The sequence below is a fragment of the Strongylocentrotus purpuratus genome, unplaced genomic scaffold, assembly GCF_000002235.5.
Source record: "Strongylocentrotus purpuratus isolate Spur 01 unplaced genomic scaffold, Spur_5.0 spur5_contig_850, whole genome shotgun sequence".
Lineage (NCBI taxonomy): Eukaryota > Metazoa > Echinodermata > Echinoidea > Camarodonta > Strongylocentrotidae > Strongylocentrotus > Strongylocentrotus purpuratus.
The window spans coordinates 885,233-911,535 of NW_022145558.1; the positions used below are offsets into that span (position 1 = coordinate 885,233).

General features: G+C 35.3%; 1 protein-coding gene across 4 annotated transcripts; it reads left to right on the plus strand.

The window, feature by feature from the left end:
- Positions 1 to 260: 260 nt before the first annotated feature.
- On the plus strand, positions 261 to 25,354 carry LOC580270 (beta-parvin-like). Of its 4 annotated transcripts, XM_011674484.2 has the most exons (15): positions 272 to 426; positions 1,889 to 1,969; positions 4,096 to 4,166; positions 5,286 to 5,388; positions 5,922 to 6,065; positions 7,487 to 7,602; positions 8,324 to 8,382; positions 9,944 to 9,976; positions 13,967 to 13,986; positions 15,296 to 15,357; positions 16,378 to 16,446; positions 16,767 to 16,868; positions 18,143 to 18,215; positions 20,347 to 20,461; positions 24,513 to 24,596. In XM_011674484.2, exons 1-14 carry the CDS (start codon positions 321 to 323, stop codon positions 20,430 to 20,432), a joined length of 1,125 nt encoding a protein of 374 aa, XP_011672786.1. In that variant the 5' UTR covers positions 272 to 320; the 3' UTR covers positions 20,433 to 20,461; positions 24,513 to 24,596. The 4 variants fall into 4 exon arrangements, with proteins under 4 accessions (XP_011672788.1, XP_785434.1, XP_011672786.1 ...); XM_011674486.2 differs by lacking the exon at positions 9,944 to 9,976 and having other exon boundaries at positions 261 to 426; XM_011674485.2 differs by lacking the exon at positions 20,347 to 20,461 and having other exon boundaries at positions 273 to 426; positions 24,513 to 25,354.
- Positions 25,355 to 26,303: the final 949 nt, after the last annotated feature.

The following is a 26,303-nucleotide window of genomic DNA, read 5'->3' on the forward strand; positions in this document are numbered from 1 at the left end:
CAAAGTTCGTTCAAACTTTCACCAGTCTTGAAGAAATACGGAGAGAGAAAGAATTCAGTCTTACAATGTAAAATAAAACAGAACACGGACAAAGGAATTGAAGATGAAGTAGAAAAGGAGGTATATATATATGTTTTTTTTTTTTTAATCTAGACATGAATCTACGTGAATAGGGTGAACTAATTAATGTAAACAAACAGAATATCGGCCACGCCCATTTTTGTCAGTCGATAATTTCAGTCGGGTCAGACGTGTCCTGAATTGGACTGCTAACTTCAAGATTTGTGCTCGCAAAATAATCAAACACGAACGAACTCGAGATGGCTTCTCCGTCAAAGACGAACACAACGCTGAAAAAAGACAAGAAAGAGGAGTCTTTCCTCGACAAAGTCACCACATTAGGAAGGAAAAAGAAAGCAAAAGAAGGTAACCTGCTGATATTGTGCTGAAAAAGTGTGTTTGATTGTTATTTTATGAATTACTGGGAAGGCAATTATCGGTTTCGATTTTCGCATTCTTCGCATTCGTTACGAATGTCTCATCATTTTCATGCCAAATTTCCGTATTGGGGTGTGGGCTTGTTGAGATGACAAATAATTATTTCAAAATCAAACGCGATGTTTATGAAATCAGTTGAATAGAAATTCATTGCCTATATGAAATACTCGATATTGCATTTGATTGTTGCTGTAAAACGATATGCCTGTGTCTGTGTAATTTGTGATTTTGGTCCCATGCACTGAGTTTTGTGTAGGATGTGGACTGTATGATAGTTTGATATGACACAATCAATTTATATTCATGTTCCTCTTCCCCCACCTCCTCATCCCATCTCCTCCTCCTCCCCCATCTTTTTCTTCTTATCTTCTCTTTATTTAAGTTTTTCTTCTTCCCCTTCTAATTTTCTTTACTTCTGAAGTTCTGTCCTTCTCTGCTGTATTTTCTTCTATTCCATGTCCTTCATTCCTTTCCTCCTTTCTCATCTTTATCTTCTATTTTGCCCTATTTTTTTTCTCCAATTTTCTTACTCGAAAGGGGTGAATGTTGTTAGATGCCATTTTTTCCCCGCGAATCCTCTTTTTTTATTTTACTCAAGGGGGGCGTGGTTAAGGGGAAAACTAAAAACCTATTTTTTTTTTAGTGCTCACTATCACCCCTGTGAATTGAAGTTTCTTCTTTTTCTTTTCAACAATGGCTTACTAATCAGTGGAGGCATTATTCAAATTCATGTAATTCTGTTGTGGCTAATAAAGAATATGGACAAACCGCATGGTCCCCATACAGATTAGGAGAACAGAGGATGTTGGAAAGCGTACAAAGACGTGCAACAAAGATTATTCCTGGCCTTAGAAATTTAACATACCAGGAGCGCTTGACCAAACTCAAACTACCAACTCTTGTTCACAGGCGTAAAAGGGGGGACATGATCGATGTGTATAAGTACGTGAATGGCTTGTACACTGTGCAAGAGATGCCCTTTAAGATGAGTACAGAAGATAGAACTCGAGGTCACTCTAGAAAACTTGAAAAGAAATATTCAAGGCTAGATATAAGAAAATACTTTTTTAGCAATAGAGTCGTGGAACTGTGGAACGGTCTCCCAGAAAACGTTGTGGCAGCTGGGTCGGTAAACTCTTTTAAGAATAGACTTGATAGTCACTGGTCAAAGAGTGTACCGGTAAGCCTGCTGTATGAGCCGGTCTAGGTGTTGTCTATTGTCTCATGTTATCACACAACCTCCTCCCTCCATAAATAGCAGTAATCACGGAAGAATCCTGGATCGATGAACAGGCTTAGACCTACAACATCGTGTATTAAAGTAAAGTAAGTAAAGAAAAGATTCACCACTAAACCTCTTTCCCCCATCTTTCTCCCTCTCTCTTTCTAGATGACATTAATGATATTGGAAGAGCAGCGCTGGAATCACCAGGCAGCCCTGTTGATATTAACCCAGACACATTTATCATGGGTAAGTAAACGCTACTTCAAAAGAAGATTTTAACATCTCTCTTTTCACTTCTTTACTTTCATCTAAGTGTACCTCTATCTATCTTCCACCGTCTGTTTGGAATAGGCCATTTTCTTAATGAAATCATATTCAATGCACAAATATTTGTTCAGTGCCTTGTTACAAATTATTTAATTCAGTTGTTACAAATAATTGTATTTAAATAGTCGGAAAGTTAATTGCATATATTCCATGTTGTTAGGCAGGACAAGCCATATGAAATACCAAGAAATATTATACTCTTGATATCAATAAAAGACACATAGTAGCGAGCTCTTATGGGGAATTTGACACTGTTTACCCAATAAGGTTCTGTCAATCACCAGGATTTGTCTTCAGTTTTATTACCAATAGGCCTTGTGTAATGCTCTGCACTTACCACCAATTGCCCCGTATGGGAGAGTCATAAACATATATTTCCCTCACCTGAAGACTTTTTGAGAGACTAGGGGAGTATTTTCTTGATTGGACCACAGATTTAATGATAATTTCACCAAGTCTGGTGTCTGCGAATTATGACCTACTGCATATGGAGACTGACTACCAGTACCCTTTAATGTTCATATTATCATAAAACTTTGGGTTATGTATAGGAAACTAAATGTTCTAAAATATTATTAACCAGCTCCTTGAAATATAATAACAGGATGTGAGTGTCATTCACTTCCTGTTTATGAATGATCTGATAGCATCCAGGTCAAGAGGTCACAGTGGTAGCAGGAAATGACAATCCGGGTTGCTAACTGCTAAGACCAACCTTGTATGTCAATGTGGCTATGTACATGTGTATATTTTGATAAAGAAAAATAATGAGTTCATTCCATATGAGAAATCTCTTATACTTCATACATGAACAGTTAAAGCTAAAGACCAGTTATGGTCATGCGATTGCATTGTGAAAGAAACGTTGTGAAATTGATCAGAAAAGGTTGATCATCTAGCAAAGATGTACTGCAAGGTTCTGGAATCATCAAAATGATAAGAAATTTGGCCAAGTCTTCATAAAGTTAGAAGCGCTGTACACAGAAAGATGTATATGGGACTACACACACGTGCGTGACATGTGCATTTCACATCTCTCAACAGACGAGAGATACACTAATTTACCAAATATATCAATTAGCAGGCGGTTTCCCGTCAAAATTTTTATCATGTAATATTCAAAACATATTCTTTCACATGATTGGTAATAAGAGCTTCCATTTCATTTTTTTGAAATTGGGGCATTTCCAATACTGGTCTTTACCTTTAACAACTAAATTTCATGCCCTTACCAAGTTTTTTAATCTTTTAAATATGTGAAAAATGGATTTGTCCCAAATTTATGTTATTGAGAATGTAACATAATAAAGCTTTCACCTAAATTTTTGTAATAATGGTCCTAATTTAAACAGTCCTCCTTTCATTCTTAAGTTGTGTAAAACACCAAAAAAAACATCAAATTTACAAGGGTTATGAATAATTTGGTTGTTAAACACATTCTTTGTTTTTTGTAGAGCATTTGTGCCTCGAGTCACGAACAATCATCGTACCTTAAGTTTTCAGATTAATATTTGGTTGTAGAATTATTAGATTTAAAATATCTTCATTACATACTAACTCCCAATTTTGCATTGAACACCTTTCCTTTCCCTGAAACAAAGTGCTTTTATCTTTATGCCATAGCGTAGAAAGACTAAATGTTTACATGTACATTAAATATTCACCCTAAATACGTTTATTGCAATGTGGTTTTATACAACCCCTGTATGAAAGAAGTCTGTTTTATCATCAATAACTAAGAAAATGAAAGTTCATGAAACTTTCTGTACAGTGCAAATAGGAGAGGAGCTCGCAAGATACGTCACAGTTTTGCCAATTTGTGTTTCACTGGTCAAACTTACACTAATTTGTTTCTTTTGTTGTTCTGCTTTTATTGAAACCAACTTAATATCAGAGTGGACTTCCCCTTTAAGCAAGCCTTTAACTCCCAATTTTGCATCGAGGATCTTTCCTTTACCTTTAGGGCATGGTGTAGAATGAGTAAATGCATTGCGATACTGTTGGCTGTATGATTTGACGATTAATTTGTGTTTTGTTTTTGACAGAGGAGGGCGAGGAAAGGTCTATGATAGAACCCGACTCAAAGGATTCACCCAAAGTCAAAGAACTCAGCGAGGTAAGTTTCACCCATAGATGACAGATCAATTTTTGAGGCTAAATCAATCAGATTTTTCTAATCCTTCAAATTTAAACTCTTGAGACAGTGGTATTTTTCCTTTTTGTAATGCCAATTTTCTAATAAAGAGCCATTTTTCTGATAACAGTAATATATGGACAGAAAGTGTTAAAAAGTTTAAAAGATTGTCCCTTTTTATTAAAAAAAAACAGCATTGATTTGAACTGTTTAGCATGTTGCCAATTCAAGAATTTTAATGTTGATGTTGATGATGATGATGATGATGATGATGATGATGATGATGATGATGATGATGATGATGATGATGATGATTCACAGCATTTGTATGGTGCCATATATCTGTTTCAAAAAACATTCAAAGGCGCGAGCTCCTTCAATAAAGTTAGCATTTAAATGTCTGAAGGAAGATGTGAGTTTTGAGTGAAGCTTTGAAGTGATCCACGTTGTCAATTTCGCGAATAAATGATGAGATGGAATTCCACAGTCAAGGAGCAATAGAGGAAAATGCCCGGTCTCCATATCCCTTGAGATGAGTAATGGGCATCTGGAGAGTAAGGCCAGATGAGCGGAGTCCAGGGCGAAGATGACGCCGCTCAATTAAAGATGACACATATCCTGGGTCCTGACCATGAATTGAAATAAATGTGAGCAGCAGGACCTTGAATTCAATTCTGCTAATGACATAATTTTTGCATGTAACTCTATGGATATGGTACCAAAAGAAGCAGGAAATATGCCTTTACCAAAATATGGATAATATGACCAGATTATCATGGTTGCTTGACATTCTTTCTTACGTCACTATCTGTGCACATGCTCTCTTTCTCTCCCCCTCTATCTCCTATTTCTCTCTCTCTCTCTTTCTCTCTCTCATCTTCTCTTTCTCTCTCATCTTCTCTTTCTCTTCCTTTCTTCTCTTTCTCTTCCTTTTTTCTCTTTCTCTTTCTTTCTTCCTGTCTCTTTTTATGTAAATCTCTTTCTTTGTGCCATTTCCTTCTTATATACTTTCTACTTTTCATCCCCCTCTCTCTTTCTCTCTCTCTCTCTTTCTCTCTCTTTCTCTCTCTTTCTCTCTCTCACTCTCTTTCATCTTGTCAGGTTCTCATCAGATGGATCAATGAAGAGCTGAAGGACCAGAGGATAATCGTACGCGACCTGGAAGAAGATCTCTACGATGGACAAATCCTGGGCAACCTTGTTGGTATGTACACGTGTTTCAACAAAAGTAAACATATTTACAACATCCTTTTTAAAAATTGAGTGCACCTGCTTGTAATATGACATATCTAAAATTTTAGTACTTTTGTTGAGAAGAGGAAAACGATCTTTACAGATCAATGGCGACCTGGTTGGTATATACAGGATGTTTCAACAAAAGAAAATACGCTATGCAGTAGCTTTTTTAATGTGTACCAATGCATTATAAGAGTGTGATTCCAACCTTGCCATTACACTCTGTATGTGCAGGATGCTTCAATTATATAAGCAGATGTTGGGTTTAATACATCATGCAATTCTTTCAAATGAAAACGAACTCTGGAAAGGGAGGTTAGCTCCACTAAGAGGTCTTGGTTATCAACATTTTGTCAGGAGAATGGCTAGAACGTTGCCCATTGGAGTCTATTCATTGCTCAAAAAAGGAATCCAATGTTGATATGTATAGGGTGTTTCAGCAAAATTGTTCAAAGTAGTATCAGTGTCATTAAAATTTATAATTTCTTCCTTTTTCTGTAGAAAAATTGGCAGGGATCAAGTTTGAAGTGCGTGAGGTGATGCAGGCAGAGATCTTCCAGAAACAGAAGATCAAAGCCATCCTGGATTACGTCAACAAACTCCTTAATCTACCCAGATGGAACAAGGACAAGTGGAGTGTGGACGGTAAGTATTAAAGCCCACTGCACTCCTTATAGCTACTTACGCCCTCTATATAGCAAACAATGTCTAATTGGTGACCATTGGTCCCCCATGATCCCCTTTTTCTCAGGTTAATTGAGAGCTGATTCGATGAGATAACCACCTGTCAGTGACCTTGCTGGGAGGTATAATTCCTCCTGGCTAAACTAGTGTAGACTGGCTTTAAATGAACCACAATCCAAGAGAAATTGAAGTATTGGTAAAGTTAAAACAATAGTGATAGTGATAGTGGGTTCTTGTATAGCGCCTGTGTCTGTAAAACTTGACACTTTTGGTGTTTCACAGTGATTACCCTGGATTTAGCATGGCTGCCATTATAGTGCTTTAGCAGTTGAAGGAATTAAGTCCTACCAGGCACACATTTACCTCACCTGGATGGAATGTGGCAATTGTAGATAAATGTCTTGCCAAAAGACATGTGGTTCAAGTACCACAGCGGGACTGGAACCATGAATCCTGTGATCCACAGTCCGATTGAAGAGCGTTCTTATTCTCAAAGCTGTTCTATGTTGGGTGATTTATGATTTGCTGCTTCTGCTCCAGGTTGTGGAATTGTCTCACTTTGTACCTGTGCTCTTGTAATCTGCCTGCTTCTGTCAAAGCTGAGCTTAATACTTATTAAGGTTTATTTTAGGTTACAAACAACTAGCTGCGACACCAGCCTTTCCTCAATGAATCATGAACTACATTTAAATAGTATCTACTATATAATTTTTTTTCTTCTTCATGTTAATATCATGGTCTATAATACACAAACAAAAACAGATAATCCATGATATTTTATGTATGTATTTAAACTTTGTCCAAAAAATGTCAATCATGTACTGTTTTTATTCTTTGATTGTTTCATCATCCTGCAGCTATCCACTCCTGTAACCTGGTCGCCATCCTCCATCTCCTTGTCCCTTGGAGAGGACTTAATGTCGTTGGTCCCCTGGTTGTTTACTTACATACAAATGCTTAATTAACAATCATCAATCAATCAATCAATCACATACTGTTTTTTTTCTTTGATTGTTGCTTCATCCTGCAGCTATCCATTCCCGTAACCTGGTCGCCATCCTCCATCTCCTTGTCCCTCGGAGAGGACTTAATGTCGTTGGTCCCCTGGTTGTTTACTTACATACAAATGCTTAATTAACAATCATCAATCAATCAATCAATCACATACTGTTTTTTTTCTTTGATTGTTGCTTCATCCTGCAGCTATCCATTCCCGTAACCTGGTCGCCATCCTCCATCTCATAGTCCCTCGGAGAGGACTTGAAGCAGTAGGTCCCCTGGTTGCTTACTTACAAGCATACGCATGCTTTAAAAGCAATCAAGCAAAACAATCAACCAATCACGTATTATTTTTATTCTTTGATTGTTGCTTCATCCTGCAGCTATCCACTCCCGTAACCTGGTCGCCATCCTCCATCTCCTCGTGGCCCTCGCTTTCCACTTCAAAGCCCCCATCATGATCCCAGAGTTTGTCATCGTCAAGGTGGTCGTTGTACAGGTATGATGATTTACTGTAAAGCAGGGGGTGTTTCACAAAGATCCTAAGTCGAACTTAACTCTTAAGTCGGACTTAAAAGTTATGGAGAGCCATTTGTAGCCTTAAAATAAAATTATTCAAAAGCAAACATTGAAGTATTTTAGACTTTTAAGAGATTCTTTAAGTCTTTAAGAGAGTTGTGATTGATCCGAATCAATTGCGAGTCCTCCAATCAATCGCAAGTTTACAGTCTCCTATACGTAGTTGCGATTGATATCATATTCATCACATTTATTAGGGCTGTGCACAACAGTGTAATGAGGTACCCGAGTACACTCCCAGGCTTACAAGCGAATACGTATTCGGACGCCATGTTTTTTTATAATTTTTTTGAATTTTTTTGAATTTTTTTGAATTTTTTTTTGCGGCCGAATATTCGGGTACTAAAAATCGTACCCGAGTAGTTGTCAACCGTGCGGGTACTCGAGCATTCGACTACACGTCGCAGCCCTAACATTTATAAAGTGATGACATTTCTTTACAGAGCAAATTGAAAGTGAAGCTTGCAAGACACATGTACGTCACAGATCAAAGTAGACTTCCCCTTACAAGTTAGAAATGGTGTTGAGTCCAAATGTTGAAGTAAGGAATTGACTGGTGTGCAGCATGTATTGCTTTGAGATTGTATTGATCTGTTAGTTAGAAACTTAATTTCATAACTTTGTTTTGCTTCATTTCGTAGAAAAAAGACGGTATGCTGCAGACGTCCAGGGTGGAAGAAGAAATCACAGCAACCAATGAGTGAGTAATCTCAAATGTGTTCTCTTTTTTTTTTGCGTACATAATTTGTAGCATCTTACATTATCTGAATGTTTCCTTCCTGCTTTGTGTTGTTCTCGTTTTAATTTCTCTTCCTAATTTGTCTTTCTTCCATTTTATCTTTTTCTTTTTCTCTCCTCGCGTTAATTTATTCCTTTTTCTATCTTTCTCACTTGTGAATTCAATCAATGTTTATCGGTTTACCTCTCTCTATTAAAACAAAATGTATCTCTCTCTCTTTTCTACCCCATCTTCTCTCTCTCTCTCTCTCTCTCCCTCTCCCCTCTCTCTTTCTCTCTCTTGCTCTTTCTCTCTTGTTTTTTTCTCCCTCTCTCCCCCTCTTTATCTCTCCCTCCCTCCCTCTCTCTTTCTCTCTATCCCTCTCTCCTTTTCTCTTTCCCCCTCTCTCTATTTCTTGTTTTTTCCCCTATCCCTATCTCTCTGTGTCTATATTCATACTTCATACTAAGTCTGTCCGTCACCGACATGTGTTCTCATTCTTCTCGGAAAGCAAATTCCATTCAAAGTCCATACATGGCATGACGGCAGGTCATGTCTACAAAGTTAGTGCAGAATAAAATGTTCAAGTACCCCAACCATTCATATGCATGAAGTAGGAATGACGGGTTGCGTTTTTTAAACATTTATTGCCGCATCCATGCCCCATCAGTTTTTGTCCAAAATAGAATGTACCGGACATGTTTATATAGCATACTGTTATGAAAATATTTTCCATTACATTGAGAATCCTATATGCATTTAGAATCATGTTTTTCTCTATTGCTCCATTCGTGCCTTATCAGTTTTTATCCAAATCAAAATTATATTCTGTAGCGACCTGTTACAAAGATGTTTCCCATCGCATTCAGAATTCCATGTTATGTGGATTTTAAAAATTCATATATCTCTGCACCATTGCGTAGATTCATTGTATTGTCCATATCAGATTAGTTTGGGGATTCTTCCGTAGAACTGTTTAGAATTACTGCATGTTATAGCAAGTGGCCTTCCAGACCACCGACCAGGGCCCTGTTTCACAAAACTGTTATCAATAACAAAGTTCCAATAATTGTTATAAGCTACTGAAATCGTGGCATCTGATTGGCTGAGAGCAAAGTTGTCATAGAATTTCAGAATTTGTTCTTGATAACAATTTTCATGAAACCGGCCCCTGAAGGAGAATGTTCTTGTCATAGGGTCCTGTTTCATAAAACTTGTTATCAATAGCAAGTTCCAGTAGCTGTTATAAGCTACTTAAATCGTAGCATCTGATTGGTTGAGAGCAAATTTGTCATAGAATTTCAAAATTTGTTCTTGATAACAATTTTTGTGAAACAGGCCCCTGAAGGAGAATCTTCTACATAAACTGCCCCCCTCATGGTAATCTACCTGTGTCTTCTAACATGTGTAGATGAATAATTGGCTCATATACAGGTCAAAAGCAAGTGGTCTTTAAATACAGGTTTGAGGCAAAAACTCTCTTCATAAACTGCTCTTGTGTCATTTTATAACATGAAAAGATAAATTATTTGCTTGTGTACAGGTCTGTGGCGTGGTTTCATGTAGAACAGCGCAGGTATACCAGAAAAAAAAATGGCTACTATCTATATCATCATCGTCATCTTATCATATGCAAATCATAAACCAAGCAGCTCATGTAGACTAACAAAAGGATCATGTCAATATTTAGGGTTCCTGCATGTCTTTAAAGTTTTTTAAAGTTTTTGAATATGGCTCCATTGTTTGCAATAAAGGACTACTGATTCCATGGTACATACATGTACATACATTGGATAGTAGTCAAATTCATTCATTCATTTACTCAAATATGAAAGTTTTTTAATGATTTTTGGAAAAGTTCTGACACGCAATTCAAACGATACTCATTTATAAACAATTTTGAGGCCTCAGTTTGGCCTTTTTATTTTGAGAGAATGATAGAACTAAATATAGGATGCATGGTGCCCCTCATTTTTTATCCTGAAATTAAAGAACTACAGAGTAATGATCTCCAAAATATAATTGATTTTACCAGCAGTAGTAAAACATGCAAGCCGCCCTGGTAATAGTTTAGAAAATTGTAAAGTTTTAGAAACAAGATCTTTATTATTTGCCTGCCCATCTGCCTTAGACAACAAATGAAAACAATCTTGTAGTAACAGTGAATGAAATAGTGAATTAGTGAAATAAAATAGTGAATTTTGGCAAATTTGTCGCTCATTCTTTCTTTTATGTAACCCTGTATAAACATTGGTTTATTTTTTACTTTGATTTGGATATTTTCTTTGGGGAACCGTTCATTTATTTTCAGATGAAAAAAGAAATACTATGATTTTTGTAAAATTGTGTTGTTCATTCCTAATACTGTGTGAGTCAAAGAAAAGTTTACACCTAGAAAATTGCTAATTATTTTAAAAATCATCTATGAACAGTAAATTATTATATATCTTATGAAAGGGTGTTTTATCCCAAATCATTTGGTATCATTTTTGTGTGGTATGTGTTCACGCTTGGATGAACAGGAGGCATTGTTTGCGAGAGTGCAAAAATAGACTTGCGCCAAAGTGATGCCTACGGTATGTATTATGTTGGGATAAGTGGAGTGTGAGAATGAATTGAATGTATCAAATGAAATGCATTGCATATGCTTTTTGTAGAAGGAAAGTCAAACACACACGCACGCACAAATGTTCGTTGATATTTGATATGTTTGGCATGATTAATTTTGTTAGGGATATTATTTGGATATGCAAAGACCGAATTGATACCAAAATCCCAATTGTTTTATTCAAACATCACATACCGGTAAGCAACTTTGGCGCAAGTCGATTTTTGCACTCTCGCAAACAATGCCTCCTGTTCATCCACACAACAATGATACTAAATGATTTGGGATAAAACACTTTTTCATAAGATGCATAATAATTAACTGTTCATAAATGATTTTTAAAATAATTAGCAATTTTCTAGGTGTAAACTTTTTTTTGACTCACACTGTATAGTTAAGCAGAATTAAGTTAGAGTTTAATGAAATGTGTTTAAATATTTTTTTTGTGTATGTTAATCATGAAATGAGGTAACTCTTACACGTATGTCAACGAGTGACATCAATTCAAGTGAATATATCAATATCGTTTGGTTCATCTTTGATTAGCATGAAAATACATTCCAGTTTAAATCATAACACTATTAAAGCTCATGACAACTTTTATTTCTTTTGAGAATAGCTCATGAATCGTCTGTTGAGAACCAGAAGGAGCCCCAACTCTGTGTTAAAGCATTTGAGTTAATGCCACATAGTAGTCAGTGCTCATGTGCATTGCATCCTAATTCGCTGACACTAGATTTGGTTGAATTACCAAATAATGTGTATGTGTGTACAAAGGTCTCTGAAGCAGCGAACCAGTGGTCCCAACAGAAAATACTCCAACTTGCTTATATCTGGAGGGTGGCAGAAATTTGATATTATCATGAGAATTCCATACTGTGATAGGCTAGGGGACAGTGCATTACACAAGACCTGTTGGTCGTAAAAGTGAAGTCCACTCTTGGTGACTGACAACACCCGTTATTGGGTTAACACCAGAATGGCCTCAATTTTCCCTTAAAAACCAACTACAATGCGTCTTTAAAGCCCTTCTGCCTCTCAACAGACAAAAAGTTTGCTGGAAGAAGGTGGTATATCCACTTGTAACCCAAAATGTCATACTTTGTACTATGTTTACAAGATTTTGTGTAAGCATGAAAAATGTGTCATTATATATCTATGCAAATTAAGGGTTTTCGCAGTCATTGTAGAAAAGTATAACATTTGGTATAGAAATTTCATTTTTACATAATATGTTATGTTATGATTTTATTTAAATTTTGATTTGCATGGTGTATTTTTTATTTGTTTTCTTAGCTTTACAGTTTTACATTTTTATTTCCATAGATTTCATAGAAATTGATTATAAAGACTTTCTTTTGTAGAAAATAAAAGCATCAATATTGAATTATGCAGCCTCAGTTTATAGCAAGATAATCATTGAAATACAGCATATGAGTTTCAAATTCAAAGCAATATATTTCATCTAGCATAGACGCTCATATAACATTTTATTCATGTGAATAAGAAAATAGAGATTACAAAAGTTATTCATTTGATATGATTTTGGTCATTGGTATTAAACTGAAATGGTTCTAATTTATGCAGATTATTATCATTTTATATATAATTTTGTTTTTCAAACATTTGATTATTAGTTTCTTCATCTGCTGCATGTAATAAGGCTCTTATAGTACATGGCCATAACAGGCATTGACAATACATGTAGAGGTGTTGTGGTCTAGTGGATATGTCACTTGACTGTGGATCACATGGCTCATGGTTCAAGCCATCCTCACCCCCAACACTAGTGACATTAGCGAGACATTAATCTATGTTTGCCACTCTCCACCCAGGTGAATTTAATGGATGGAGAGCGACAAATGTAGATTGATGTCTTGCCAAGGGACATTAGTCCCAGGCTGGGATTTGAACCCTGTACCTTGTGATATACAGTCTGGTGACTCATCCAGTAGACCACAATACCTCTGATCAAAATAGGTTGTAGTGGAGGGGAATGAAATAGACGCATTCATACTGCATAGAAGCCCTTACAAATGTGGTATTTATTCATTCAAAGATGACATATTCTATTAATTTCATTAAACCGGACTCTTGGACTACCAGTAAGCCATATTGAACAAAAGGGAAACTTTTTAGTTAACCTTGACTTTACAGTGTGTTTTAAATACAGGCCCTGGTTTAATATTTTACTAGAATGTTGCAATGTAAAAGTGAACAATTTTGTCTAAAGAATAGACATCTCAAATCTCATGTTGTAGTAATCTGATTTAGTTTAGAGAGGGCACCTATTTGATTTCTTTTACTGGTAGATCTGTTCCATTATTGATTCTTAAAGTGCAAGATCTTTGACATTTGTGTTTCAATTTCTTTGTCAAGTGGCCTTCATAGTATAGAATGTAGGAAATAAGATTAAAATACATACACCCTGTAGTTCAATGAATGTAGCATGGTTACATGAACCATAGCGAATTTATTGATATCATTGTTTAATATTTTGATATATTTGTCTGAGTAAAGGGTAAGTATTAATCTTTAGTGTTCCACTTAGTTTGCCAACAAAAGTCGTCCCCTTCAAACAGTTTTGCTTTATATAATGTAACTGTTTGGATGGTTTCATAAGAATGCATAGAGATTGCATAGGGAGATTCAGTTGATATCAGAAGTACTGAAGTATTATTATTATATTATGTTGTAGCACCTTGATTTATATTATATTGGAAAGTGCGTAGAACTACTTATTATTGTTATTATTATTATTAGGTCAGAACTTCTTGTTTATGTCTGTATCAATAAAAATTGATGTGAATAATAATTTTTGTCTTTCTTCCCATCTTACTTTTCCCTTTTCACTCCTGTGATCTCCCACTTTCTCCCACTCCTCTTTCTTTCTCCCCCTCTTTCTCAATCTCTCTGTTCCCCCTCCCTGCCTCTCTCTTTCTGTTTGAAATCATAAAGGGCCATTGGAGGACGCTTTGGTAAGTATATTGATATTATGTAATATTGAAGAAAGCTTTTACTTGTGAGCGTTTAATTGAACTATTTGAGGTTTTCCTCAACTAAGTTCGTTTGTTAGTTGTCTTTTCTTTCTCTTTGAGCATTTGTCATTTATAAACTTTTAAAATTTGAATATGGACTTTCAAGAGTGATAGAGTTGTTTCTTGTTTAAAGATACTATGTCCCTTTTGCAGCCAACTTCAAATTCTGTAGAACTTTGCAGGAATTATGAATATGTCATGTATGTCCTATCTGTGAAATTTAAACTTTAGCAGTGTCCTTATATTCAAATTATGCAAGGAAACCCTTTTACTTGCTAAACTTCACTGTCAGACACTATTGTCAGTATTGAGTGACTGACTGGCTTTTTCTTCTCCTTGGTTAATAACATACATAAAATGAGCTGTAAAGGATTTGTCTACATCAATAAACCACTTCTTGTAATGGCCAAAATTAAACTGATTGAATCTTTGCGCAGCATAAAACGTACGACCATGCGGTACAATGGTCTGAAAATCAAGACTATTAGTTATTGGCTATATAGCTCCTAAGTCGATTTGACAACTAATAGTCGTTATTTTCCCACTTAAAGACATTTTCAAGCCCTATTTTTTTAAGGGGAGTTCTAAATTAGTATTATCTTTCAAATGCCATTGGAATTTAACCTTTTCATTTTTTTGGCCCGCAAATGGGACATACATGTAGTACTTTCAAGTAGATTCATCTCGAAAAATATTGCACAGCCTTCCCCTCCCTTGATTGCTCTATAGCTCTCTAGAATTTAATCTGGCTAGTAAGATTGTTACCCCCACCCTACTTGCCGACACCAGTTGAAGATGGGATTTAATTAGGAGGCGCAATGGCTCGATAACAGAGCAGTGGTCTCGTTAACCGGGAGATCCCAGGTTCAAAACCATGTGCCCTAGTGCCCTTTGGTAAGGCATTAATCCTCATTACCAAGTTCCTCAGATTGGACTTGAAGCTGTTGGTCCTCTGGTTACTTACTTAAAAGCATACACATCACGATATCTTAGCAGTCGAGTTAAAAAAAGAAACTAACCAACCAACTTTCTTCATGCTTTTCGATCATATGTAGACACAAAACATGCAACCCCTCCACCCTGTAAAAAAGTTAATGGGCAACATTAAAATAATAATAATAATAATATTTAATTTCTATATAGCGCAGTTACTCTTTTAACTTTTAATTTAGGACTCTTAAATCTAATGGAAGATGGGATTTGATATGTTAATTAAAGATTTATCATTTGAACTCTTTCATATTAACAGAACGTGATGCCTTTGACACCCTGTTTGATCATGCACCCGACAAGCTCAATGTAGTCAAGAAGGTAAGTGAGAAGAAATGACCTTGTGCTATGTGATACCAATAGAGGGTGGTGCATCACTTTGATCATAGCTACATGTAGTTTAGAGAGGTAGTTGTGCCAACGGAAATTGCTCCTCATTGGTCAGTCATCTATCTTGTGGAGCCTCATATAATTCCCTCCCATAGAGATTGCACATTGGAGGGAATTATTCAGAGCTCAACAGAGGGCATACCAATAGAGGGCAGTACATCACTTAGATCATAGCTGCATGTAGTTAAGAGAAGTAGTTGTGTCAACAAAACTTTCTCCTCATTATTCAGTCATCTTAGATATAATTCCCTCCCATAATAAAATATGAATCCATTTCTGGTGCATATTAGCGAGTTGAAAATAAATGAATGAAACATAAGAAAGAAAGGCACCGGGGCCTGTTTCACAAAGCCATTTTATCAATTACAAATGCTAGAATCCCATTACAAATTTGCACACAGCCAATCAAATGCAAGGATTTCAGTAGCTTATAACAGTCATTGTAACTGGTTCTTGATTTAAAGTTTTATGAAACAGGGCTCTGATCAGTAGTAGATGTGAACTCATTTGTGATTAATTGTACACATAGTTTAGATTTACAATGGATAAAAGTGCACTTCACATCATGTAACCTGACTGCAATAGGCCATTTTGGTAACGTAACCAAATTAATGCATATGCCTTTGTAAAGCACCTCATACAAATTATTTCACCCACCAGCTACGATTAATTGTATTTCAATAATCAGAATGCGATTGCATGCATTAGTTGTTGTTAGGAAGGACAAACGGTATGGCTTGCCCTACCTAACAACACATAAAATATGCAATTTGCATTCTGACTTTTGAAATACAAATATTTGCAACAGGTGAATGAAATAAAATAATTTGTATTGAGGCACTTAGATATTAATTTGGTTACATTACGAAAAATGGCCTACATGTAGTAGATTTTGTTATAAAGAAGATTTTTTTATCGTGGTATTTGTTTCTTTTTTTTTCTTCCTCACAGTCACTGATTGCCTTTGCTAATAAACATCTCAACAAACTCAATCTGGAAGTAATGGACTTGGATAGCCAGGTGAGTTGAAGTTGTTCATCTTGTGAATAGTTATCCTGTATAGATACTATACCACACCATTACTACAAGATACTTAACTTTCTTGATATATGTATCATCCTTCATAATGATGTGTACTTTATCTTATCAGTGGGTCTCCTATTATTGGTTTGTTACAACCCCTCTACACTGCGACATGAATCACAAGATACCTTACTTTCTTGATTTGTGTATTCTCTTCCTACTTCCATATTGCAGTGTCATTCATCTTGCTAATTGATCTTGTATAGGGATAATATATGTACATCCTCATTTTCTTGCTTTGTGTATTATACTCCTAGTTCCATGATGGTGTGTTCTTTATCTTGCTGATGGGTCTTCTGGAAGGCTACTACGTACCTCTACACTGCTACCACATGACCCCTACGACTTTTGAAGAGAAGGTAAGTGTTGCACCGTATTCCAGACTCAATGGCCCAAATTCACAAAGGAGGTTTCAATTCAACCCATGGTTTAAAAATAAGCGCAAAATAAGCGTACCTTGCCTTGCGCGCGTCTAATATTGGACCTCTTGACTATGTTGCACTTATTTTACGCTAATTTTATATTATTGGTTATGTAAATGAGGGTTTAAACCATGGGTTTAATGTAAACCTCCTTTGTTAATTTGAGCCATTGAGTTTCTTGTATTCTCCATGGATATCGGTTTAGCAGATTCTGGAGGAAGTAGACTGTCCCTTGTGATCACCTCCTGTTGAATTATAACCCTTTCAGGATAGGATTTGTTTGTATTGCTAAACTGATTACTCTTTGATCTTTCAATTGGCAACAATAATTATTTTTCTTTCAATGCTACATTGTTAAGATTAAATGTAATGTCTCTGAAAACAATATACATAGGTGAGAATGTTGTCAAAAAGTTGGAAAATTGCCAAGTTTAGTAAAAACAAAAACAAAACAAAGCTTTTAAATTCTCAATGTGTTGCCAATTTAAGGGTTTTAGAGATTAATTTTCATTTTTAGTATTACTGGCATCAAATACAAGTAATTATACAAAGATGGATGCAGTATGTGCAGAACCTTTTGCTCTCTCTCCTCATGCATCCGGCATGTGTTGTAGGGCTCTGAATCAAGAGTTTTTGAGCCAAACCACAAAATGTGGAATGATTGTCGCGAAAGGGTTAAAAATAGATAGATAGTAAGAGAGGAGAATCTCTAGCCTGTAGACTTATTGTACTCTATTCATTGAAAGGATGAATAAGCTCTTCTACTTGGGAGCCAACTAGAGGTGGATGCTAATGTATTTTTAATTAGCAATGAAAATATGAGGATTTCATTTCATTTCATTTAACTATTCAAACACAGTAACTCTCTCAACCTAAACAGCTGTTTTTCAGAAAGTCTGGGTGGCCTAAGTGAAAATATACAAATTATAATACAAACAAAAGTCAGGAACAAAAGATAACATAAACATATGCAAATAAACAAATCAAATCAAAACAAAACAAAGGATGAAAACAATAGATTTAGAGAATCCAAATGAAAACCATGTCCCATGAATTGCCTAGTGTCCAGAATAATTCACAAGATTAGCTGTGTGATAAGATAAGATGTTGCATATTTATTTAAACTCTCCCTTGTAATTGAAAATATTTCAGTTATAACAATTCTATATTTTAGACCGACATTTTGTGTGCATTTGCTCCTCAAATGATAGGTCCACAATGTTAACCTGGCCCTGGATCTAATGGACGACGCTGGACTACCCAAGGCCAAGGCTAGAGCAGAGGGTGAGTGTGTTATGTAATCTTGATGGTCCTCTGACGTTTGGTCTGGCGACCATTGCTCTTTGATTTACTTCATCGTTATGATTTGGGTTAGAGTATACAAATCAAGAAGTATCAAAGAGGCGCGCTGGCTCAGTGGTACAGTGGTGGTCTCGTAACCGGGAGGTAGGGGGTTCAAAACCAAGTCTATGCGTTAGTGCCCCTTCGTTAGGCATTAATCTTCAGAGGACTTGAAGCCAACAGTCCCCTGGTTGCTTACTTACAAGCAGTCATGCTTTCTTTAACAGCAGTCAGGTAAAACAATCGAACAAACAACAACAAATAATTCAGGTTTGTGAGTGCATTAGTGAATATGCACTGCTCGCAGGTTAAGTCACAATAGGATAACGAACAAGACTTGTCAAGTTCATCGTGACATAACCAATTGCAGTGCATATCACTAATGCACGAGCTTCAAAACATGAATTATTTGTTTCAAAAGACGAGTCTAACATGTGTCATATAGTTGAGAAATAAGCAGAAAACCTGATCAAAATTTTAGGGATCGCAAAGTGATAGGGGCTGCCATTTGCTTTGAATGACATCGCCGTACATATAAAGCGCAGTGTTGCGCGTCTCAATGTGCGCATCATTGTCCTTGCCATTTGAACCCATGTGCATTTCATCACGCCATAATTTGGACAAGCCGAAGATACGGATACGCGCATCTCGGCTGTACGTTATCACTTTTAGCCATGGATTACCACCTTTTGATGAGGACTGCTTTGCACAGTAGGCGTGGAAGGAAAGAATGATGTACGGTCATGTGATGTCATTTGTCCAATGAGATTGCCTACATTATAAAACCGTTTTCTAATGAGGTACAGTGTTTGGTCTAGTGTTGAAGTCAGAACCAATAGGAAAGATTTATTATATATAATTGATGTATACAGCAAGGTATTTGAATGAACCAAAAAAAGAGAATTGAATGAAGTCTTTCTGAAAACATACAACTGGGGCATGAAAGGTTGCTCCAAACTCTTCAGCTGTATTTTCTTGTCGTATTTTAAACATCAGAGCTTTATGAAAACGGTCAATTTCAGTTGACATTTCCACCATGATAATCTTACAGATAATTACTAAGCTTGCAGAGTCACTTTGCATCTTTATTAAAAACGCCACTTTCTCTTTTCAATATTGATGTACTTTCATTACTCTGTTGCTGAAATATCTTCTTTTCTTCCAAATGGTTAAAAAGCTCAGAAAGTTATTTTTTATCTTTATTAGTACTCCACCTTCTCTCTCTGATATTATTGTACTTTCGTTTATACTATGTTGCTGAAATATCTTTTTTTCATCTTTATTGGTACTCCACCATCTTCAATATTAATGTACTTTCATTACTCTGTGGCTGAAATATCTTCTTTTCTTCCAAATGGTTAAAAAGCTCAGAAAGTTATTTTTCATCTTTATTAGTACTCCACCATCTTCAATATTAATGTACTTTCATTACTCTGTGGCTGAAATATCTTCTTTTCTCCCAAATATTTAGGAAGCTCACAGAATTATTTTTTTCATCCTTATCAGAACCCCAACTTCTCTCTCTGATATTTATGTACTTTCATTACTCTATTCCTGAAATATCTTCTTTTCATCTTTATTAGCACTCAACCATCTTCAATATTAATGTACTTTCATTAATCTGTTGCTGAAATATCCTCTTTTCTTCAAAATGATTAAAAATCTCATGAAGTTATTTTGTCATCTTTATAAGAACCCCAAAATTCTCTCGCTGATATTAATGTACTTTCATTAGTATGTTGCTGAAATATCTTCTTTTCATCTTTATAAGTACTCCACCATCTTCAATAGTAACATACTTTAATTTAAAAACTTTGTTGCTAAAATATCTTCTTTTATCTTTATTAGCACTCCACCATCTTCAATATTAATGTACAGTCAAACCTGCTTTAGTGACCACCTGTCTACAAAGATCACATTTTTTGTTTCCCTTGAAAATGGTTTCTCGTTAAAACATGTACTAAAGGAACCTGTCTTCAAAGACCAATTTTTCTGTTTCCCTTGGGAGGTCGCTATAGACAGGTTTAACTGTACTTTCATTACTCTGTTGCTGAAATATCTTCTTTTCTTCCAGATGTTGCTCAGCTCCATCTTAAATCCATGCTTCGCCTCATCTACAATCTCTTTCTGAGATACAAGCAAAATGATCTTTTCATCTAAAGAAACTCTCCCTCTTACTTCTTCTTTGGGTATTCCAAATCTATTCTTAAATGCCTGCTTCCTAGATGTGATACATTTGCCTCATTATGTGTGTAATTGTACTAATTAATTGAAACTAATGGTACATTTTTTTGTTCATGCTAGAAGGAGATGATCTGCATTTTTCAGTGTTCTCACACAGTCTGATTATTCTGTCTTATTAACCCACCTTCTTCTTCTTTCTTTCTTAAACTTCTTCCTCTCATTTACTCTTTATTTCTTTCTTTTTTAAAACTTCTTCCTCTCAATCTGTCTTCCTTATTCTTCCTTCTTTCTTTCTTCATTTACGCTCTTCCGTTCTTTCTTTTTAAACTACTTTCTTTTGTTTTTTCTTCCTTATTCTACCCTTTTTCTTTCTTTCTTTCTTAAAGAGAAGGTTGAGTTCTGGGAAGAGGTGAAAAATAATTTGTGAGCGTAATAATTCTTATTATGCAAGTGTGGAAGATCATCAGATAAGACATGTTCCCTGAAAAACATGGCTCTTCAAATGCCTTTATATTCGAAATATTTCAGTAACATCGTAAAACTCGGGGGGTAGGATTTTTACACCACGTGTTCGTGTAGTCCCATATACATCTTTCTGTGTACAGTGTTTGTAACTTTACCAAGACTTGGCCAAATTTCTTATCATTTTGATGATTCTAGAACCTTGCAATACACACAAATTCTTATATGCTAGATGATCAACCTTTTTAGTCAATTCCACACCGTTTCTTTCACAATGCAATCGCATGACCAGAACTCAACTTCATCTTTAAACTTCTTCCTCTCAATCTGTCTTCCTTATTCTTCCTTCTTTCTTTCTTCATTTACACTCTTCCGTTCTTTCTTTTTAAACTACTTTCTTTTGTTTTGTCTTCCTTATTCTACCCTCTTTCTTTCTTTCTTTCTTAAACTTCTTCCTCTTGTTCTATCTTGCTTATTCTACCTTCTGTCTTTCTTCATTTACTCTCTTCCCTTCTCTCTTTCTTAACCTACCTCTTCTTATTCTGTCTTCCTCATGCTTCCTTCTTTCTTTCTGTCGGTCTATCCTTTTTTTCTGTTTCCTTAGGCTACCTTATTCTTTTCTTTCTCTTTTTCTATTTTTTTCCTTTCTTTCTCTCTCTCTTTATTCCACATCAGACTTTTCTTTATCTGTGCTATAACTACTAACACAAATGGTATCCAATAACCGTTGTTCTTGACCAGCACCATCAGATCAGCATATTTCAGAGTCCAATCATACTGGCCTTCTTTTATTGCCATCCTTCAATATCATTCTCTCCATTTAACCCATTTTCTGTCTCTTTTCTCGCAATATTCATAATCAGCTATACCGTGTGAGTCAAAAAAAAGTTTACACTTAGAAAATTGCTTATTATTTAAAAAATCATCTAAGAAGATTGAATTATTATACATCTTATGAAAGAGTGTTTCATCCCAAATCATTTGGTATCATTTTTGTGTGGTATGTGTTCACGCCTGGATGAACAGGAGGCTTTGTTTGCGAGAGTGCAAAAATCGACTTGCGCCAAAGTGATGCCTACATTATGTATTATGTTGGGATTAGCGGAGTGAGAGAATGAATTGAATGTATCAAATGAAATGCATTGCATATCCTTTTTGCAGAAGCAAAGTCACACACACGCGCACAAATTTTTGTTGATATTTGATATTTGATATTTGATATGTGTGGCATGGTCAATTTTGTTAGGGATGTTATTTGGATCTGCAAAGACCGAATTAATACCCAAATTCCAATTGTTTTATTCAAACATCCCATAAGCAACTTTGGCACAAGTCGATTTTTGCACTCTCGCAAACAATGCCTCCTGTTCGTCAAAGCGTGAACACTTACCACACAAAATGATACTAAATGATTCGGGATAAAACACTCTTTCATAAGATGTCTAATAATGTTTTGTTCATAGATGATTTTTAAAATAATTAGCAATTTTCTAGGTGTAAACTTTTTTTTGACTCACACTGTAGATGCATACATTCCAGTAATGTCTACATAATATTCTTCTTTCTTCTCACTGTCTCTTATTAGCTTTTTACATGTTATTACCTCTTACTTTTATTCCAGCTGTAATTCTCTACTTTTAATACTAAGATTTAAAAGTGTACGCCATTGTCTATGATACATGTATGTATATTTCCCATTTTTCAAAAAAAAATTCTCAAAGCATTCTCTTTTAGATGAAGTAAAAGAATGTGTGTAATGAATGCCTTGGAGATTGCAATAATCATGTTGTGTTGTATATTTATTAAGCTACTAATTGACTTGGCTGTATGTTTACTGTTGAAATAAATGATACATCCTTGAAAGTTTAAGGAAAAGGATTGTTGCCAAAATGGTGGAAATTAATGTCTACGTTCAATGTCAATAATGAGAACTCTGTATGTACTTTCGTTTATAAATCATTCCAAGGTATCGTAGTAAACAAAACCCTCAGATACGCCTGACACACTTCAGAAATTGCACTTCATTGCACGACCCCCTCAGTTGTCAGACATAAAACAGTACAGATCTATGATGTATATAGGATGTACACGTAAGCATGGATGTTTCTTAACAAGTCAGACTTGAACTAATTCTTGAAGTATTTCTAATTTGCATCACTTTAGAAACAGATCAAAGGAAATATCTTGTTATTTCAACTGATTTTAGTGAACACATACTGTACACACCAGTTTATATTCAATTATTAATCCCTAAGGAAACAATGTGCATGAAGTTGGGGTGATGTCAATTAACATGCATCGTCGTGGTATACAATTTTGTGTGATACAAATTATTGAAGGGCATGTTTATATCACTTTGCAATGATCATTGTTTTTCTTTAAAGTGTTAATTGATAGATTGATTGAAAGTAAGTTTTCATTCTTTTGTGTGAAATTGACATTCTTCAGTACTGACTAAGTACATTTGTATTTAACAGCATGATAGCGTAGAAACTATTTGTTTCTGATAGATCAGTTCACAATTGTATCCAAATTGAAAGCATGTTTATAATGCAGTTATTACCAGTGACAATCATTAATATCATCAGAGGTTTGTCTGAAATAGCAACAATTAATTTACATTTATAAAAGCCTCCATTCTGACACTTGAAAAACAATATTTTATCATTACAGGTGATAAGAATAGCTGTTAACTACATTGTTGACTTAAAAAAAAAGATTTTCCCATAATCTTAAATTGAGATACAAACTTGAACTGGTCTATTGAGAAGATTTTACAATGTTTCTGATTATAAACTATTGGATATTGATTGTAAAACATTTTAATACTCATCTTAAATCAAGATAAAGATAGTGAAATATAAAGTAAAACTTGTAAAAGGTATTTACTGTTAGAATTCTGTATCATAAGGGCCATTGAATTGTCATACGCATCATCAACATTTTTACCCCTTCAATTGTTACCAACAAGATGATATGAATTTCCTACTTCCTGCAGAAGACAAACCAATTTCTTTTTCATACTAAGTCAGGTTTCATTCTAAACATCCTCCATTACCATATATGGAAATATGTCTGGGTTTTCCCTACAAAAAAAGGGCCACATACTGAAAGCAAAATATAGGGAGGGGCAGATTTTTACTGGGAAGAGATGAGTTTCCCATTTTTAACCTAGATTTATATTTAACTGGGAAACAAAAGAACATAACCGTAAATCAATGTATTTGTACAGAATAAGCAATGCAGACGTGTCTTTTTAATCCCACCGCACGTGGTGGAATGTTATTTTTTAATGACCCTTTATTTCATTCACCTTTTTGGCTCTTAGCACATGCTGCTATGATGCTGTAGATCTGGGCCCAGTCTTATAAAGAGTTGCGATTGATTCCAAATCAATTGCAAGTCCTCCAACCAATCAAGAGTTTGCAGTCTCCTGTATCTTATGTACATAGTTGCAATTGATACTAATCGTGAATAAGTCGTGATTGATATCAACTCTTTATAACATGGGGCCCAGAAGCACCAATACACTGCATATGAAAAGAGGAATCTTGATCTAATTGTATATTCTCATCTCTCTTTTTGTTATTATAGATGTGGTGAATTTAGACTTGAAATCAACTCTGCGAGTACTCTACAACATTTTCACCAAGTACAAGAACGTCACATAGATCGCACTTCCAACATCTCAATTAGTTATGTATCAAAATTCAGAGCAATAAGCAAATCATTGAATTTGATTTATTTTTCAATTAATTGGGGACCAATCGCCATAAAGTCAGGATAAATTTTTCTCACCTCTTATCACAAAATGATTGTGACAATAATAATAACTCTCTCTAGAAAAGGTTTTTTATCTTCTCAGAACCTTATAGATCAATCTCTACGTTTCTTTAGATTGATCCATAAAGTTCTAAGAAGTTATAAACTTTATCTGTCAAGAATATATCGTCGCATCATTTCATAAAAAGAGATTTTAAAAGTTTATTCATACTTTATGGGCAAATTGTGCTCTGATAAATATGTTTCATATTTCATGCCTGCATGATATAAATATATATAATATCAGCTCCAAATATTGCATGTGTACAGATATATTGCTAGTTTAGAAACCAAAATCATACTAAAAATAAGAGGCAAAAACAACTTCTATGTATACAAAGTGACGCACTTGTATGCTTGTATGTTCGTGTATACACATAAAAGTGAGCTTGGAGTGAAATTGCCATGAAGACCTTGATCCAAACTACATCCTGTTATGCTCATTCATCCTTAATTATTTAAATTGCTTGAATAGTTTGTGGAGGTGATTTATGTTCTCTCTCGGTTAAACAAACTGCTTTTTAATTCTGTGATTAGTCCCCACTCTTTTTGTGCCATGTTCGCAGATCAGCGAAACAAATTGGCAACATTTAACAGTATGGTTTAACAGCATTTTTGCAGATCTGCAAATCAGCAGATACAAATGGAATGCAAGTCTGTTTGAGATACATCGACTTTACATAATATTGGAATTCATCACGATAAAGAGGGCATGACGTTTTGGAATGCATGGGAGATTGTTGAGTTGATGGAAAGCTCCTGTCTTTGTTTTTATCCCTTTGCCCCTCCCTAGTTTTCTACCACCAACCCCTATATCCCTCCTTTTTATTTATGATCTGATTTTGTCGCCATTTCAATTTGTTTTCTTCATAATCTTAGTTATATTATGTTCAATATTACATAAATATAATACATGGAGATTATTCTATTCTTGATGTTAGATTGTATCTTGTTACAGTCAAATTAGGGCTCTGTTTCACAAAACTCATTCTCGGTAACAAGTTACAATACCATAATTAATGGTGTATAAACCGCCCTCGTGTATTAACCACACCCCTCTTTTTCGCTCTGTCGGCAGCAAGCCAGGTTCATGTTAAAAAACCCACGCGGGGAGGCCTTTCATTTAACAGCGAGGTGCAGCTAAATGTGTAAGATCATTAATGTAAATTAAAAAAACAGTAGAGGACCTAGGATAGAACCTTGTGGTACGCCATGTAATAGAAGAAAAATTGGAGGAATTATTATTATAAACTACATATTGAGATCTATCAGAAAGATTACTTTCAAACCAAGATGACAGACTAATTTGAGTGTTGTTCTAGTTTTTGAGTGGTGAGTCAACACATCGATTACTGAGCTGAGAGACATTGCCAGGCATAGCGCCAGATGGAGGGGCATAAATCGAAACTTTAAAAAAAAAAAAAAAAAAATTAATTGTATAAGACGCACCCCGACTTCGAATTTTTTTCAGCGGCAAAAAAATGTGTGGTTAATACACCGTTAATTACAGTAAGTGTCATGCATGTGATTGGCTCTTGGCAAATTCAAAATAGCCATGTGACA

Excerpts from the sequence above, each read along its gene's own strand:
- LOC580270 (XM_011674484.2), top strand. The coding sequence starts at position 321 with ATGGCTTCTCCGTCAAAGACGAACACAACGCTGAAAAAAGACAAGAAA. Across the intron at positions 13,987-15,295 it reads GGCCATTGGAGGACGCTTTG|AACGTGATGCCTTTGACACC; the intron begins GTAAGTATATTG and ends TCATATTAACAG. Across the intron at positions 16,869-18,142 it reads CTACGACTTTTGAAGAGAAG|GTCCACAATGTTAACCTGGC; the intron begins GTAAGTGTTGCA and ends CTCAAATGATAG.